Source organism: Sus scrofa, chromosome 16 (genome assembly GCF_054392235.1).
Source record: "Sus scrofa isolate SSC_HxYL_T2T_F1_AM1 chromosome 16, Sscrofa_HxYL_maternal_Yorkshire_Landrace_v2.0, whole genome shotgun sequence".
NCBI classification, from domain to species: Eukaryota; Metazoa; Chordata; class Mammalia; order Artiodactyla; family Suidae; genus Sus; species Sus scrofa.
Genome location: NC_139398.1, coordinates 67,736,124 through 67,752,780, shown reverse-complemented (window position 1 = coordinate 67,752,780; position 16,657 = coordinate 67,736,124). Strand labels below are relative to the sequence as shown.

General features: G+C 43.5%; 1 protein-coding gene and 1 long non-coding RNA gene across 51 annotated transcripts in view; one reads left to right on the top strand and one right to left on the bottom strand.

Annotated features, from left to right (window-relative positions):
• TENM2 (teneurin transmembrane protein 2) overlaps positions 1 to 16,556 on the top strand; it is a 1,290,011-nt gene extending 1,273,455 nt beyond the window's left edge. For all 48 annotated transcript variants that reach the window (XM_085001825.1, XM_085001822.1, XM_085001814.1 and 45 more), the window contains 2 exons: positions 13,693 to 13,823; positions 15,415 to 16,556. In XM_085001825.1, the coding sequence (XP_084857951.1) occupies positions 13,693 to 13,823; positions 15,415 to 16,176 (893 nt within the window). In that variant the 3' untranslated portion in view covers positions 16,177 to 16,556. The remainder of the gene's footprint in view (positions 1 to 13,692; positions 13,824 to 15,414) is intronic.
• LOC110257231 (uncharacterized) overlaps positions 1 to 16,657 on the bottom strand; it is a 70,112-nt gene that overhangs the window by 38,301 nt on the left and 15,154 nt on the right. The gene's annotated exons all lie outside the window — the stretch shown is intronic.

Genomic DNA, 16,657 nt, shown 5'->3' with positions numbered 1-16,657 from the left:
TGCTCAGTAGGTTGAGGATCCAGCGTTGCCATGAGCTGTGTTGTAGGTTGCAGATGCGGCTTGGATCTGGCATTGCTGTGGCTGTGGTGTAGGCTGGCGGCTACAGCTCTGATTCGACCCCTAGCCTAGGAATCTCCATATGCCATGGGTGTGGCCCTAGAAAAGACAAAAAAAAAAAAAAAAAGTGAAAACATATGGTGTTTGTCTTTCTCTGACTTATTTAGCATTATACCCTCCAGGTCCACCCATGTTGTCACATATGACAAGATTTCATTCTTCTCTATAGCTGAGTAATGTTCCATTATATAGAATGTATATCATATATGCATAATATATGTGTATCTCACACGCACACGCATCTTCTTTATCCATTCACCTGTCCGTGAACACTTAGGTTCCATATCTTGGCCATTGCAAATAGTGCTGCGATGTGCAATGGATGTGTGTATCTTTTTAAATGAGTGTTTTCCTTGGATAAATACCCAGGAGTGAAACTGCTGGATTATATAGTAATTTTGTTTTTAACTTTTGAGGACCCTCGATGCTATTTTCCATAGTGGCTGCACCAACTCACATTCCCATCAGCAGTGCCTGAGTGTTCCCTTTTCTCCACATCCTCGCCAACACAGCGTGTCTTGTTTTTTTGATGAGAGCGTCTGACAAGTATGAGGTGGTGTCTTACAGTGGTTTTGATGGCATTTCTGGGGATGATTACTGATGTTAAATGACTCTTCAGTGGGCTCTCGCTCACACCTGTAGATGCCAAGTCATTCAACAAACTAGTCTGTGCCCACGGCTGATGATTACATGTGGACCCCAGAGTCCCCCTCACCAGAGAGCTCTTCTGGGCCTGTACACTCAGTAGAAAAGTCACATTACATCCCTCACAGCAGTCCCAGGGTGGGAGGTGGGGAGACCCTCCTCAGCCCCTTCAGAAGGATGTCCTCAGGCCGCTATAGACAGCTCCTCCGTCACACATACAACTCAGAGTACCTTTGACACAGGTGTTCAGAGTTTGTTCACTCATCCATTCCACAGATACTTATTGAGCATGTATTTTTGTGCCAGGCCTGGGGCGACATCAGTAAATAAAACGGATTTTTTTTTTTTTGTATTTTTGCCATTTCTTGGGCCACTCCCACAGCATATGGAGGTTCCCAGGCTAGGGGTCCAATCGGAGCTGTAGCTGACGGCCTACACCTGGGCCATAGCAACTCAGGATCCGAGCTGCGTCTGCAACCTACACCACAGCTCACGGCAACGCCAGATCCTTAACCCACTGAGCAAGGGCAGGGATCGACCCCGCAACCTCATGGTTCCTAGTCGGATTCGTTAACCACTGAGCCACGACAGGAACTCCCAAAACAGATTTTTTAACTCCCTGTCCTGGTGGAGCTGACATTCTCAGTGAGGGAGAGAGACAATAAATAACTACCCAAGTGAGACAACATGTCAGAGTGTGGTTACATTTCAGGGGTGGGAGGGTGAATGGGGGGAGGGGACTTGGGATCTGAGGGTGGATACTAGCAGGCGAGGTTGCCCTTACTGAAAAGGCAGCATCTGAGCAAAACTTGTAAAAGGGAAAAGAAGGAGAGGGCCAGAAGATACCTTCAGGGTAGCACACTCCAGGCAGGGAGGTTGCTGGTGCCAATGCCCGGAGATGAGTGTGCATCTGGCACGTTCAAGAAATAGCACAGAAGCTGGAGCCGAGAGAGCAGGAGACAACGAGGTCAGAGAGATCATGGGCACGGGTCCCTACAGACCATTAGCAGGACTTTGACTTTTCCACTAAGAGAAACGAAGGGTCCCCAGAGTGTTCTGAGCAGAGGAATGGAAGGGGCTGTTCCATGATTAAAGGCTCATTCCAGACGCTGACAAGAGATATGGAGCACAGAGGTGAAAACAAGGAGGCCAGGTAGGAGTCGAGGCAAGAGGTGATGGGCCTCAGGGGAGGTGGCTGAAGTGGCGAGAAGCAGATACAGACTTGGGTCTTTTTTTTTTTTTTTTCTTTGGCTTTTTAGGGCCAGAACTGTGGCATAGTAAAGTTGCCAGGCTAAGGGTCAAATTGGAACTGCAGTTGCCCACTTATACCACAGCCAAAGGAATGCCAGATCCAAGCCATGTCTGTGAACTACACCACAGCTCATGGCAATGCTGGATCCTTAACCCACTGAGTGGGACCAGGAATCGAACCTGCATCCTCATGGATCCTAGTCGGGTTCATTACTGCTGAACCACAATGGGAACTCCAACTCTGGTCTGTTTTAAAAGTTAAAAAATTTAACCATATGACCCAGCAGCTCCACACCTAGATGTGTACACAAGAGAACTGAAAACAGGTTTTCAAACATAAATGTCTATGATCATCAAAAAAGTCTACAAACATAAATGCTGGGGAAGGTGTGGAGGAAAGGGAAACCTTCTATACTGTTAGCGGGAATGGAAACTGGTGCAGCCACTATAGAAAACACTATAAGGAACCTCCATGTAGTTTATGGATATTCCTTAAATTAAACATAGAATTACCATATGATCCAGTAATCCCACACCCGGGCATGTAGCTGGAAAAGAAAAACACTCAAATCAGAAAGATACATGCACCAGAATGTTCACAGCAGCACTATTTACAATATCCAGAACATGGAAACAACCTAAATATCCATCAACAGATGAATGGATAAAGACGATGGGGTACAGAGGCAGGATCAAGATGGTAGAGGAGTCAGACATGGTGCTCGCCTTCTCCCACAAACACAGCAAAGAAAACCATCTACATGTAGAACAATTTGCACGGAACACCTACTGAATGTGGGGAGAAGACCTTAAACCTCCAAAAAGGGCAAGAAACCCTCCACATAACTGGGTAGAGCAAAAGGAGAAAAAAAAAAAAAAAACAGAGAGAGAGAAAGGAATCAGGATGGGACTAGCACTTCTGAGAGGGAGCTATGAAAGAGGAAAGGAACGCACACCCTGGGAAGGCACCTAACTGACAGGGAGATCAGCTGAGACAGAGGGACCTCAAAGCCTCAGAGAAAAGTACAGCAGCAGCTGAACTGAGGAGGGCACATCAGAGAGCCAGAACGGCCATTGGTATCACTTCCCAGGACACTACAGCCTGAGAGGCTCGGAAGGGGACTGGGTACTAAGATTCAGGCTCTGGAAGTCAGTTCCAAGGAGAGGACTAGGATTGGCTGTGTGAAGACAGCCTGAGGGGCTAAGGAGCAGAGCGCCACAGCTGAGGGAACCCAGGAGAAGTTCTGGGCCTGCAGGAGAAGCAAGGAGCCATTGCTGGGGAGGGAAAGAGGAGGAGGGGCAGACTGCCATAGGAATATCTTTCTCTGCTCAAGTGCAGACTTCAGAGGCTGGGGCTACAGGCAGTGAGGCACTCGTGTGCAGGCTATGAGTGACAGGCCCCTCCTTCACAGACTACAGGTGGCAGTGCCTTCTGCTAGGGCTAAGCACAAGAGGGTGCCTCTTGCATGGTCTACAGGCAGCAGGGGCAAACAACTGCAGTCATCTCAGACTCCAGAGGGGGTCCATGAACAGACACCACCTGTAGCCCCAGTCGCCTCAGAGGTCAGCACAGAGGAGGGCACTGCAACCAAGCACCACCTGCTGTGGCTCTCACTCCCCTGGAGTGAGAGTACTTGCTCTGCTACTGCCACTGCCAAATACTCCAGGCACCACCTACACTTGCCTGAGGGTCACTGTCACTTCCCAGAGTCCTGAAACTAGGAGCAGCCTATGCCACCTTCCCACAGGTCCTTGCCACTGTCAAGGGCCCAGCAATCAGGCACTGGCTACTAGCCCTGCCCATTGCTGCCATCTCCCTGAAAGCATGCAAAGCACCCTATCAAGTGGATAACAGCCTGAACACACTGAGGAAAGAGACAGCAAGCATCCAAATCAACAGCAGCCCTCATACCAAAAATAAATAGTAATAAGCCCTCAAAAAATACCCAGGGGCATTCTCGCATATAAATAGCCCTCCAAGACTATAGTAGTTGCTTTCTCTCAACTCACAGAATATGAAAAATATCAACAAAATAAAGAAGCTCAGAAACCATTCCCAGCTAAGAGAACACAAGAATTCCCCTGAAGGAGCAAACAATGAAACAGACCTCTAATAGAAACCAAGTTCAAAAAGGAGACAGTGAAAACACTAAAGGAATAAAGAGTGAATAAGAAGGAATTAAGAGCTGATATGAACAGTAATGCAAATTACTTTAGAAAGGAACTAGAAAATATAAGGAGTCAAGAAAAAATAGAAAATGCATTTGCAAAGATGAAAGCTGAGTTATAGGCACTGAAGAGCAGAATGAATAATGCAGAGGAACAAATCAGTGACTTGGAAGCTAGAATAATGGAAATCACCCAGTCAGCATAGCAGACAGAAAACCAAATGAAAAAGCATGAGAGCAAGACAAGAAATCTATGGGATAATATAAAGCAGGCAAACCTACATGTAATAGGGATTCCAGAAGGAGAAGAAAAAGGGGATTGAAAATATATTTGAAAAAATGATGGCTGAAAATTTTCCAAATCTAAAAGAAACAGATAACAAGATACAGGAAGCACAGAGGGTCCCAAACAGGTTGAATGCAAACAGGCCCACACCAAGGCATATTATAATAAAAATGGTAGGAGTTCCCACTGTGGCATAGTGAAAATGAATCCAACTAGGAACCAGGAGGTTGCAGGTTCACTCCCTGGCCTCACTCAGTGGGTTAGGGATCTGGCATTGCCGTGAGCTACGGCGTAGGTCGAAGATGCAACTCAGATCCTGTGTTGTTGTGGCTGTGGCGAAGGCTGGCAGCTTTAGCTCCGATTCAACCCCTAGCCTGAGAATTTCCATATGCCACAGGCACAGCCCTAAAAAAAATTAAAATTAAAATAAAATAAAATTTTCAAAAGTTAAAGAGAGGATTCTAAAGGCAGCAAGAGAAAAACAAAGAGTTAATTATAAGGGAACCCCTTATAAGGCTTTAGGCCAATTTCTCAACAGAAACACTACAGGCCAGAAGAGAGTGACAAGATATACTCAAAGTCCTAAAAGAGAAAAATTTGCAGCCAGCCTAGATACTCCACCCAGCAACAAAATCATTGAAAACAGAAGGAGAAATAAAGAATTTCTCCAACAAACAAAAACTAAGAGAATACAAAAATACTAAACCCATTCTAAAAGAAATACTGAACGGGCTCCTCTAAATAAAAAAGAAGTAAGAAGAAATAGGATGGAGGAAATCACAATTGGAAAGTAATCGCTTAAATAAGCAAGTATACAGATCTAAAAGAAAAAAAAAACCTATTGTAAAAGTAATGATAAATACAAAGAACAGCAAAACGATAAACAGGAAGATGTTTTAAAAGGACATCAAAATCATAAAATGTGGGGAAGGAAAGTAAGAAAATCTAGACTCTTCTTTATTACAATGTGCTTGAGCCTATATGACTATAAGGCTAAAGCAAGCAGATATAGGAAGGGGTTAACATATTTGAAAAACAGGGCAACCACAAATCAAAACTAAACAATACAGTCACAAAAACTAAAAAAAAGAGAAGACAAGCATAAAATAAAAGGAAATCTTCCAACCAAAAAAAGAAAGGAACAAAGGAGAAATATAGAATCAACTGGAAAGCAAGGTTTAAAATGGCAATAAATACATATTTATCAATAATTACTTTAAATGTCAGTGGACTGAATGCTCTAATCAAAAGACACAGAGTGGCAGATCAGATAAAAAAGCAAAAACCCATAATCTTCTGTCTATAAGAGACTCACCTTAGGACAAAGGACACATATAGATTGAAAGTAAGGGGATGGGAAAAGATATTTTATGCCAATGGACAAGACAGAACAGCAGGAGTTGCAATACTCATATCAGACAAAATGGACTTTAAAATGAAGGCCATAAAGAAAGACAAAGAAGGACACTATTTAATGGTAAAAGGATCCTTCCAAGAAGAGGATATTATAATCATCAATATCTATGCGCCTACTATAGGAGCTCCCAGATACCTACAACAAATACTAACAGACGTAAAAGGAGAAATTGATGGGAATACAATCATAGTAGGAGACTTTTAACACTCCACTCACATCAATGGACAGATCCTCTAGACAGAACATTAATAAGGCAACGGAGATCCTAAATGACAAAATAGAAAAGTTAGACTTAATTGACATTTTCACGACATTATATCCAAAAAAAATCAGAATATACACTCTTCTCAAGTGCTCATGGAACATTCTCGAGGATTGATCACATACTGGGGCACAAAGCTAACCTCAACTCATTTAAGAGTATAGAAATTATTTCAAGTATCTTCTCTGACCACAAGGTCATGAAACTGGAAATCAACCACAGGAAAAGAAATGAAAAAAAACTGACTACATGGAGACTAAACAACATGCAACTAAAAAACCAGTGGGTCAATGAGGAAATCAACAAGGAAATTTAAAAATACCTCAAGACAAATGATAATGAAGACACAACCATTCAAAATCTATGGGATGCTGCAAAAGCACTGCTTAGAGGGAAATTCATAGCAGTACAGGCTTTCCTCAAAAAAGAAGAAAAATCTCGAATTGACAACTTAACCCACCACCTAAATGAATTAGAAAAAGAAGAATAAACAAAATGTAAAGTCAGCAGAAGGGAAGAAATCATAAAGATCGGAGAGGAACTCAATAAATACAGATTCAAAAAAAATAGAAAAAAAATCAATAAAATCAAGAGCTGAGTCTTTGAAAAGGTAAACAAAATTGACAAACCTCTGGCCAGACTCACCGAGAGAGTAGAGAAAAAAACCCAAGTAAAATAAGGAAAAGAGAAACCACAACAGATACTGCAGAAATACAAAAAAAAAAAAAAAAAAAAAAAAAAAAAAAAAAAAAAAACCATAAGATATTGTATGAACAATTGTACACCAAGAAATTTGACAACCTAGAAGAAATGGGTAACTTTCTAGAGACTTACAGCCTGCCAAAACTGAATCAAGAAGAAAGAGATCAACTGAACAGACTGATCACTAGAAATGAAATTGAGTATGTAATAAAAACACTCCCTACAAACAGAAAGTCCAGGGCCATATGGCTTCATAGGCAAGTTCTACCAAACATACAAAGAGGAACTTATACCTATCCTTCTTAAACTTTTCCAAAAGACTGAAGGAGAAGGAACACTCCCAAAGACATTCTATGACGCCACCATCGCCCTAACACCAAAACCAGACAAAGATAACACCAAAAAAGAAAAGTATAGGCCAATATCTTTGATGAATATAGACACAAAAATTCTCAACAAAATTTTAGCCAACTGAATCCAACAACATATAAAAAACATCATACACCACAACCAAGTGGGATTCATCCCAGGTTCACAAGGATGGTTTAGCATACACAAATCAATCAATGTCATATACCACATTAGCAAAAGAAAAGTCAAAAACTACATGATCATCTCAACAGATGCAGAAAAGCATTTGACAAAGTACAACATCCATTCATGATAAAAAAAAAAAACTCTTACCAAAGTGGGTATAGAGGGAACATAATAAAAAGCCATTTACGACAAACCCATAGCAAATATAATACTCAGTGGAGAAAAGCCAAAAGCCTTCCCATTAAAATCTGAAACAAGACAATGATGCCTACTTTCACCACTTTGTTCAACATAGTATTGGAAGTCCTAGCCACAGCAGTCAGACAAACAAAAGAAATAAAAGCTATCCAAATTGGAAGAGAAGAGGGAGAATTATCACTGTATGCAGATGACATCATACTATATATAGAAAACCCTAAGGACTCCACACAAAAGCTACTCAACTGATCAATGAATTCAGCAAAGTGGCAGGATATAAGATTAACATTCAGAAATCAGTCATATTTCTGTATACTAACAATGAAATATTAGAAAAGATATATAAAAATACAGTACCTTTTAAAATCGGACCCCCAAAAATTAAATACCTAGGAATAAACCTGACCAAGGAGATGAAAGACTTATTTGCTGAGAACTATAAAACATTAATCGAGGAAATTAAAGAGGATTCAAAGAAATGGAAAGATATTCCATGCTCCTGAACTGGAAGAATTAATATCACTAATGGCCATACTATACAAAACAATCTACTGATTCAGTGCAATCCCTATCAAATTACCCATGATATTTTTCACAGAATTATAACAAACAATCCAAAAATTTATATGCAACCATAAAAGACCCAGAATTGCCAAAACAATCCTGAGGAACAAAAAACAAAGCAGGAGGCATAACTCTACCAGACTTCAGACAATATCACAAAGCTACAGTAATCAAGATGGTGTGGTACTGGTACCAAAACAGACATACAGACCAATGGAAAAGAACAGAGAACCCAGAAATAAACCCAGACACCTGTAGTCAATTAATCTTCAACAAAGGAGGCAAGAATACAAAATGGGAAAAAGTCTCTTCAGCACATGGTACTGGGAAATATGGACAGCTGCATGTAAATCAATCAAACTGGAACACACCCTCACACCATGCACAAAAATAAATTCAAAATGGCTTAAGACTTAAACCTAAGACAGGACACCATCAAACTCCTAGCAAAGCATTCTCTGACATCAACCATACAAATATTTTCCTAGGTCAGTTTCCAAAAGCAATAGAAATAAAAACAAAAACAAACCAATGGGACTTAATCAAACTTAACAAGCTTTTGCACAGCAAAGGAAACCATTAAAAAAACAAAAATACAACCTACAGAATGGTGGAAAGTAGTTTCAAATGATTCCGCTAACAAGGGCTTAATCTCCAAAATACACAAACAATTCATACAACTCAACAGCAAAAAAAAAAAAAAAAAAAAAAAAAAAAAAAAACACCAAGGAAAAATGGGCAGAGACATGAATAGACATTTCTCCAAAGAAGACATGATGATGGCCAACAGGCACATGAAAAAATGCTCAACATCACTATTAGAGAAATGCAAATCAAAAGTGCTATGAGGTACCACTTCACACCTGTCAGAACGGCCATCATTAGTTAAGTCCACAAATAACATCTGCTGGAGAGCCCTCCTACACTGTTGGTGGAAATCTAAGTTGGTACAACCACTACGGAAAACAGTATGGAGGTACCTCAGAAAACTAAATATAGAACTATCATATGACCCAGCAATCCCATGCCTGGGCATATATCCAGACAAAAGTTTCATAGAAAAAGATGCATGCACCCGTATGTTCACTGCCGCACTATTCACAATAGCCAAGACATGGAAACAACCTAAATGTCCATCGACAGATGAATGGATTAAGAAGATGTATATATACACAATGAAATACTACTCAGCCATAAAAAGAAAAAAATCATGCCATTTGCAGCAACATGGATGGAAATAGAGACTCTCATACTAAGTGAAAAAGAAAAAGACAAATATCAAATTATATCACTTTTATCTGGAATCTAATATATGGCACAAATGAACCTATCTACTACAAAGAAACAAACTTATGGACGTGTAGAACTGACTTGGGTTGCCGAGGGGAAGGGGGAGGGAGTGGGATGGACTGGGAGTTTGGGGTTAGTAGATGCAAACTATTGCATTTAGAGTGGAGAAGCAATGAGATCCTGCTGTGTAGGGAACTATATCTAACCACTTTGATGGGAACATGATGGAGGATAATGTAAAAAAAAAAAAAAAAAAAGAGTGTGTGTACATATATGTATGTATGTATAACTATGTCACTTTGCTGTACAGCAGAAATTGACAAAACACTAAATCAACCATAATAAATAATTTTTAACTTAAAAATTAAAAAACTAAAAAAGACATGGTACATATATAGAATGGGATATTACACAACCATAAAAAGAATGAAATGTCATTTGCAGCAACATGAATAGACCTAGAGATTATCATACTGAGAGATCAGAGAAAGATATCATAATGCTATCACATATATGTACAATCTAAAAAAAAATGATAGAACTTATTTACAAAACAGAAATAGACTCCAATGTTAAATTCAAACTTATGGTTACCAAAGAGGAAAGGAAGGATAAATTAGGAGTCTGGGGTTAACAGATACACACTACTATATATAAAATAGATAAATAACAAGGACCTATTGTATAGCACAGAGAACTGTATTCAGCATCTTGTAATAACCTATAAGGGAAAATAATCTGAAAAGACTATTTTATATATTATATTATATATATGTATCTATGTATGTATGTATATATAATATATACATCTGAAAAACTTTGCTATACACCTGAAACTAACACTACATTGTAAATCAACTACAACTTTTACTGCTATCTTAAGATAATAATAAAATCTTATGAATTAAAAAAACATATTTGTACATGAATGTTCATAATAGCATTATCCACAATAGTTGTTCAAAAGTGTAACCAATTCAAATATCCATTAACTGATGAATAAACAGAATGTGTTATATCCAAACAGTATTATTCAGCCATAAAAATGAATGAAGTACTGACACAGGCTATAACATGGATGAACCTTGAAAACATTATGCTAAATCAAAGAAGCCAGCCACAAAAGGCCACATATTGTATGATTTCATTTGTATGAAATGTCCAGAATAGGCAAATCCAGAGACAGAAAACAGTGGTGGTTGTCAGGAAGTGAAGAAAAAGAAGAGTGCAGCATGACTGCTAACAGGTATGAGGTTTCTTTGGGGCTGAGGAACACGATCTGGAATTTGATAGAAGTGATGGTTGTACAACATTGTGAAGGTGCTGGAAGCTATTAAATTGTGCGTTTTAAAGTGTTTAAAATGATGAAACTTATTCACTGATGGATTAGACATGGAGAGAGAACAAAAGAGACCAAGAACGGTAGCAGGAAGAATGGAGCTGCTGTTACCTGGGATGGAGAAAACTATAGTGGGACAGGTGTGGAGAGGAAGAAGAGGAGTTTGGTTTTGGAGAGAAGACTGAAGTGTAATTAGATACACCAGCTTGGAGGTGAGGGAGGGGTCCTGCGTGGAGTTAGCAACTCTGGAGTTGGCATCAGCACGTACATGACATTGAGGGCCTTGAGTCTGGAGAGGATCGCCATGTTTGGAGGAGTTGATAGACTGGAGAAGTCGTTCACAGACTGAGCCTAGGACATCCCAGCATTCAGATCAGGGAGGTGAGGGGGAACCAAAGAGGGACAAGGAGTGGCCACGAAGGTAGGACAAACACAACGAGAGAATGCATCATGCAGAAAACCGAGACGGAGAGATGCAGGAGCGTTCTGCTAATCGGACACTTCCGACAGGTCCAATGAGACTACCACAGTCAACACGGGACTCAGCAACAAGGAGATCATTTATGACCTTGACAAGAGTTGTGTTAATGAGCATTTGGGAGCAAAGCCTGATTCAAAGGAGAATGGGAAACAGTGAGTCTAGAAAATTATTTTGAGTTTGAGGAGTTCTTGTAAAGGGGGTAAAACCCAGGTGGTGGCTAAGTTGAGAAGCAGAGATAAGAGAGGAATTTTGTTTTTTGGCCTCATCCACAGCATGTAGGAGTTCCCAGCCCAGGGATCGAACACGAGCCACAGCAGTGACATCAGATCCTTAACTCTGAAGGCTGTCAGGGAACTCTAGGGAGGAATTTTTTAGGTTGGGCATGTCATAGTATGTGTGTACACTGATGGGGTTGATCCATTGGAAGGAGGAGTAAATTGATGGAGAGAATGAGTTGCCAGAGTAATGACCCTGATGGACCAAAGTGAATGTGAACTGGTGCACAAGTGGAGGGTTGATTCCAACAGATTCCAACAACTCATCTAGAGGAACAGGAAGAAGGCAGGAATAAGGGTGCAGATGCTGGTAGGCTGGCAAATATGATGAGAGTTTAGGGAAAAGCATCAGTTCTCTCAGGAGAAGAGGAAATAAAGCCAGTTGCAAGAGTGATGAAGGGGAAGCAGCTGTGGGAGGTTTTAAGAGAGACGAGATGAAAAATCACCCAGGAGGTTGGAAGAAAGACCGAATGCAGGAAGCGGATATAGTCAGACTGCCAGGCAGCAGGGAGGTGCAATTGGGGTGCATGGGCAGGAATTTCAAGTCACACCAGCCAGCATGGTTATGTTCATTTCTGCTGCCCAGGGACCAACATGGACTAGGCGGAGCCTTTGGTGATTTAACCAAAATTGTGATTTCAACCAGGCAAGTGTGATGAACCGAGAAAGGGGCTAGGAACTGAGAACATATACACGGGAATGATTCTGGAGTTCCTGTTGTGGCTCAGTGGTTAAGGAACCCAACTAGTATCCATGGGGACTCAGGTTCACTCAGTGGGTTAAGGATCCCGCATTGCTGCAAGCTGCAGCATAGGTGGCAGATGCGGCCCGGATCTGATGTTGCTGAGGTGTAGGCCAGTGGCTTTGACACCGATTTGACCCCTAGCCCGGGAACTTCCATATGCCATGGGTGTGGCCCTAAAAAGACTTTTTTAAAAGGGAGTAAAGTGGAGGAGTTCCTGCTGTGGTGTAGAGAGTGATCTACATGAAACTGAGATAATAGGGAGATCAGAATTATTGATGGTAGCAAGGTCCAGAGAATGAGCAGGAGAGTTAGTGGGAAAAGACAGATCATGAAAAAAACTAAGAGGCTAGGATGCTGGAAGCATCAACAGCTTTGTGTAATGAAATCACTAAGAAGGAATTCAGGAACAGAGGTGGTGAGAATGACAATGGAGCGGACTCAATCCTGACCCCTAGCAGGGAGGGGCAGTCTAACTCTGAGCACTCAGGGCTCTCTGCTGACCTCTCTTTGATGAGGAGACACTTAGGAAAAGGGTCTCGGGAGCCAGAAGATTCTGTGCATTCCTTGCACTCAAGGAACCCCCTGTCCCTAATGAACCAGCCTCAGCACAGCAATCCCCACCCAGAGGTCCTTCACGGTGTTAATTGTCACATCCACGTCTAGCAGATCACTGTATCTCTGGCTTCTAAGCACACTGATTGGCAAGTTTTTATGGGAGCATCTATTACAGGCCAATGAAGGAACTCATATTTATTGAGCAACCTATGGGCCAGACACTATAATAAGCCCTTTACACGGGTTTTCTCCTTCAATCCTCACAACAACCCATTGCGATTATAATCATGGTCCCAGTTCACATCTGAAGAAACTGAGGCTGAGAGAGGGGCAAGAACTTGCACACCCCTCCCACGAAAAAAAAAAAAGAGAGAGAGACAAAGGAGTTCCCGTGGGGGCTCAGTGGTTAGCCAACCTGACTAGTTTCCACGAGGATGCTAATTTGATCCCTGGCCTCAGATCCCACATTGCTGTAGCTGTGGTGTTGGCTGGCAGCTACAGCTCCAATGGGACCCTTGGCCTGGGAACCTCCATATGCCACAGGTGTGGCCCTAAAAAGACAAAAAAAAAGAACTTGCCCAAAGTCACACAGCAAGGGCATCTGAAAGTACATCCATCTTACCCCAGCACTATCCTAAGGCACCACATGGGGGTCTCAACTGACCGCGTCTGTTAGGACACCTACTCCCTAGAATCCATTTAAAGCAGCTCTGGGTCCTGACCAGGAGCCCTTCTCAGGCTCTTGCCTCCCTCTCCTGCTGGACTCCACCCTCCCCTTTTATCTTGTTCTGTCTCCAAGATCCTCTGTGGCCTTCTGTCCATCATGATTTCAGAAATCTTTATTTTTGTTTCCACCCTAGATGTGAAAAGCTGGCTTGTGATGTTTGGATTTCAGCTTAGCAACATAATTCCTGGCTTCCCAAGAGCCAAAATGTATTTCGTACCTCCACCCTATGAACTGTCAGAGAGTCAAGCAAGTGAGAGTGGACAGGTAAGCGGAGCTTCCTGCCAGGAATCCGAATGACTGTCATCGTCCCCTCTGGCAAACAGAACCTCGTGGGAGCCAAGGGCACGTCGGGAGCGGAGGAAAACATCAAAGCTGGGTATAAAAGGGGCCTGAAGTTGGTGGTTTTGCAGGATAGCCCGTGAATGGCAGTGCTGCTGTCACCTGTCCCACACAGCACGTATTTCTTCCCAGCCTCAATGATTACCTTAATTGTAGCATCATTATCTGTTCGGTATATACCCCTGAGTCACTCCTTGATTAACAGCAGCCCAGAGAAATCTAGCCGCAACCTACCATCTGTACTGCCTATAAGATCATAACCCTTTTGGCTTTTATGGGACGTCATAAAATGGTAGTTTGCAGTTTCTGTCCCATTAAAGAACATTTTTATGCCTCACATAAAACCTCAGTGTTTTATGGCCCAAATGTACACAGACTGAGCTTTTTTGGCACATCATTTGTGCTCGGGTCTTCCTCAGTGATGACCAAGGGGTGGTCAGTTTCAATTTGGGTGCAGCTGAGGCCTCGGCCGCAATCGGATGGGAGGGCTGGGCATCCGCTGCTACAGAACCCGTGCTTGGCACGGTAACAGTCTGCAGGGCCTCAGCTGCTCTGAATAATTGTCCAGACTGTGTAACTAGAGAGACGAGGAGGAGCTGCTGGGTAATTGAGAACGGCTTTCTCGCAGTTCTGCCCCTTGGGGACCACTCAGTGGATGAATAGCCATCATTTCGCTCATTTATCTAAGTGCCGTTCCCTCCCAGCCACAGCCTCTTCCATTATTGCAGCCTGTCCCCCAACCACCGATTGAGATGAGTTGTAATTTGTGAGTGGGGAACTCAAGGCCAAGAGGATAATGGGGATTTCGTCCCTCTGCAGACTCAGGGCTGGGATCCAAAGCAAATGACTCAAAATGCCCAGGGAAATTCCCTCCGGCCCATGAAGCCGACCTCTCTTAGTCTGGTGCTTCTCAGACAGGAACAGGCACACCAGCCACCTCCGGTGTCTTGGTTAAGATGCAGCGTCTGACCCTTGAGGTCAACAGTGAGGCCTGAGATTCTGCTATTCTAACAGGGTGGGTGCTAGCGAATCCTCTGCTGCTAGCCACACTTTGAGTCACAAAGTCCTAACCCAAAGAAGTTAGTATCTAACTAAGGCAATGACCTCAGAGAAACGTACGTCGCAGTGGCGCGGTTCAGAGCTGCTCAGACACACACCCTGCCCTGCTGATCAGGATATTCCTGGGCCTGAAGTGTGTAAGGCAGCTGCCCAACCATCAGTGGGCAGAGTGACTCTCTCTTCTGCGATCACGAAGAGATGTAGCGAGCGGTAGGCTGGGGGCAGATGCCGGCAAGCTCTGCACCACCTTCTTTGAGTTCGTGGCACCGTTCCCAGGAGGAAAGCCCTGGAAACCAGCCCACCTGTCCTAGTTCTGAATAGTAGGACCAGTTTAGCTCCCATCAGAACAGACACGAGACTCATGCTTGTAGGAATCCAAGCCCTCCTGTCTCTGACCCTTTGCCACTGAGCTACCCAGCCGTCCTTCTCAGCTTCCTCTGTTTTCTTATGCCCACAGCTCATTACCGGTGTCCAGCAGACCACCGAGAGGCACAACCAGGCTTTTCTGGCTCTTGAAGGGCAGGTCATTTCTAAAAAGCTCCACGCCAGCATCCGGGAGAAAGCAGGCCACTGGTTTGCCACCACGACGCCCATCATCGGCAAAGGCATCATGTTCGCCATCAAAGAGGGGCGAGTGACCACCGGCGTGTCCAGCATCGCCAGCGAGGACAGCCGCAAGGTGGCGTCTGTGCTGAACAACGCCTACTACCTGGACAAGATGCACTATAGCATCGAGGGCAAGGACACCCACTACTTTGTGAAGATCGGCTCCGCCGACGGTGACCTGCTCACGCTGGGCACCACCATTGGCCGCAAGGTGCTGGAGAACGGGGTGAACGTGACCGTGTCGCAGCCCACGCTGCTGGTCAACGGCAGGACTCGAAGGTTCACCAACATCGAGTTCCAGTACTCCACGCTGCTGCTCAGCATCCGCTACGGCCTCACCCCCGACAGCCTGGACGAAGAGAAGGCCCGCGTCCTGGACCAGGCCAGGCAGAGGGCCCTGGGCACCGCCTGGGCCAAGGAGCAGCAGAAAGCCAGGGACGGCAGAGAGGGCAGCCGCCTGTGGACCGAGGGCGAGAAGCAGCAGCTCCTGAGCACGGGGCGCGTGCAAGGCTACGAGGGCTACTACGTGCTCCCCGTGGAGCAGTACCCGGAGCTTGCAGACAGTAGCAGCAACATCCAGTTCTTAAGACAGAATGAGATGGGAAAGAGGTAACAACATCATCTGCTGCCATTCCTCGTCTGGATGGCTCGGCGGGAGTAACTGTTATCTCCTCTCCTAAGGAGATGAAGACCTAACAGGGGCACTACGGCCGGGCTGCTTTAGGAGACCAAGTGGCAAGAAAGCTCACATTTTTTGAGTTCAAATGCTACTGTCCATGCCAGAAGTCCCACCTCCTGAAGTAGACTCAAGCCTGGCTGCAAATTCCTGAGGAAAACCAGACAAACGAATGAACCAACACACAACCATGTTCCAAGTTCCCCTACAATATGACCCACTTGTTCGGGGTCTACACAGCAAAGAGACGGAAAGAGACGCAACGTGTCCAAAAGGAACAAGAGAACACACACATACACACACACACACACACACACACACACGAAGAAAAAAAAAACACAAAAAAACCAACACACCGACCTGAAAAAAACAAAAACAAAAACAAAACAAAAAAAAAAAAAAAAAAGACCAGAGACGT